The sequence below is a fragment of the Cebus imitator genome, unplaced genomic scaffold (assembly GCF_001604975.1).
Source record: "Cebus imitator isolate Cc_AM_T3 unplaced genomic scaffold, Cebus_imitator-1.0 Scaffold55, whole genome shotgun sequence".
Taxonomy (NCBI): Eukaryota; Metazoa; Chordata; class Mammalia; order Primates; family Cebidae; genus Cebus; species Cebus imitator.
The window spans coordinates 830,586-832,663 of record NW_016107370.1 but is presented as its reverse complement, the minus strand read 5'-3'; the positions used below and the strand labels follow the sequence as shown (position 1 = coordinate 832,663).

Here is a 2,078-nt window from a genome sequence, read left to right as displayed (position 1 = left end):
TTTTTTGAGGCAGTCTTGCTCTGTTGCCCAGGCTGGAGTAGTGCAGTGGCATGACCTTGGGTCACTGCAACCTCTGCCTCCTGGCTTCAAGTAATTCTCCTGCCTCAGCCTCCTGAGAACCTGGGACTACGGGGCACCTGCCACCACATCCGGCTAATTTTTTTATTTTTAGTGGAGAGGGGGTTTCACCATGTTGCCTAGACTGGTCTCAAACTCCTGATCGCAAGTGATCCACCTTGGCCTCCCAAAGTGCTAGGATTACAGGCATGAGCCACTGCACCTGGCCCTCTGCTTTGACTTTCTGCAGAGAACTTTCACCTCCGATACAGCCTTTCTTTATTAGTATATTTATTTTTCTGTCTCTGATAGAAAGTGGCCTCCTTTAGAGCACGGACTTTGTTTTGTTTACAGGCATGTTCCCTGCACCTAGAACAGTATATCTGGTATGTAGTAGATACTTAGGAAATAGTTATGGAAGGGAGAGAAATGGGGAGAGAGTTATTTTTCCATCTGTTTAATCTGTTGTGGACTTCCTTTGCCCACCTAACAATGCAGGCTATGTAAACAGATTCCTTAAAACTGAGATCCGTAATGTCCCTTGTAGTTTTAAATTTCAGATGATCCTTTTAGAATATCTTATTTTGGATATTCTATAACCTTATAATAATTTAGGATCATGATTTAGGAGTATTTGCCAAAAGTCATTTGCCTATTTGAGAGCACAGTGGAGTCCGTACCCTGGGGTACTCTCACTCCCTCTGCCCTACCACTGAGGACAAAGGTGAACACAGCCATTCCAGTTGCCCTTAGGTACAATGGGGAATGGGGGAAAAGAGAGTCGGCCTTGCTGTGTCTGCAGCTCTGTCTGCAGTGTTGCTGTGTTATCCATTCTGGTGGACTGTGTATTCTGAACATGGGTGCCCTGGGTAAATGTGCCCAGAAATGAGTGGGAAATTTCACTGAGTAATTTTGAATGGAAATTACTTGTCTAAAATCAGCTTGACCCTGAAGCCTGAGAATGATGCATGTGGTTAGGAGAAACCAGAGGCTGAGTGCATCAGCTTGTCTCCCTGTAGAGGCTTAGTGTGGGCTGATGTAACAAAAGACCTTTGAAATTTATTGCTCACAGATCTAGAGGCTGGGATGGCTCACATCAGAGCATTGGCAGTTTCTGGGTCTGGTGATGGCTCACTTTCTGCTTCATAGCCACAGCCGGTGCCTTCTAGCTACTTCTTCACATGGCAGAAGGGGCAAGCAAGCTCCTTTGGGCCACTTTGATAAGGGCACTAATCCCATTCATAAGGGTGGACTCCTCATGACCTAATGACCTTAAAGGCCCCACCTCAATACTGTTGAATCAGGGATTAGGTTAGAATCCCCCTCCAACTTACAAATTTGGAGGAGGATTCTAACTTTCAGACCATAACAGTAGATAAGCAGCTTATTCTTGTCTATACAATGAGAATAAAGTCTCTACTACTTGCCACTCATATCTGAGCTCTCTAAGGAAAATAATCTTCTGTCTTCCTAGCGTGGAAGTGATTCGTCTTGGACAGAGTCACTTCATCAACTGGGACCTACAAATGTACTATGCTGAGAAGGACACACCCGCAAAAGCTAGAACCACAACGCTCAATGAACAACTCGGGCAGATCCATTATATCTTCTCTGATAAGACGGGGACGCTCACACAAAATATCATGACCTTTAAAAAGTGCTGTATCAATGGGCAGATATATGGTGAGTGGAAGCTCTCACTCATTTTCTGGGTAAGTGGGGGCTGCTTGCCCTGTACAGGGCACTACTGGACCACAGCCTGTCTCCTGGGGTTGCTGGTGCCCTCTCGATGCAGAGTCCTGCTGTGTAGGCCATTCTCCAGCTGAATGCCAGAGGAGCACCATGGATAGCACTGGGGACACATGCGTGAAAGAGGACAGCAGCCAGAAGTGGGCTCACAACTGGGTGTAATGGCTCGTGCCTATAATCCCAGCACTTTGGGAGGCTGAGGCAAGTGGATCCCTTGGCGTTAGGGGTTCAAGACCAGCCTGGCCAACAAGGCAAAACCCTGTCTCTACTAA

At 46.6% G+C, this 2,078-nt stretch overlaps 1 protein-coding gene across 2 annotated transcripts in view; it reads left to right on the top strand.

Moving 5' to 3' along the window:
* Positions 1 to 2,078, top strand: part of ATP8B1 (ATPase phospholipid transporting 8B1) — a 152,352-nt gene that overhangs the window by 111,486 nt on the left and 38,788 nt on the right. For both annotated transcript variants that reach the window (XM_017528793.2, XM_017528794.2), the window contains exon 13: positions 1,532 to 1,740. In XM_017528793.2, the coding sequence (XP_017384282.1) occupies positions 1,532 to 1,740 (209 nt within the window). The remainder of the gene's footprint in view (positions 1 to 1,531; positions 1,741 to 2,078) is intronic.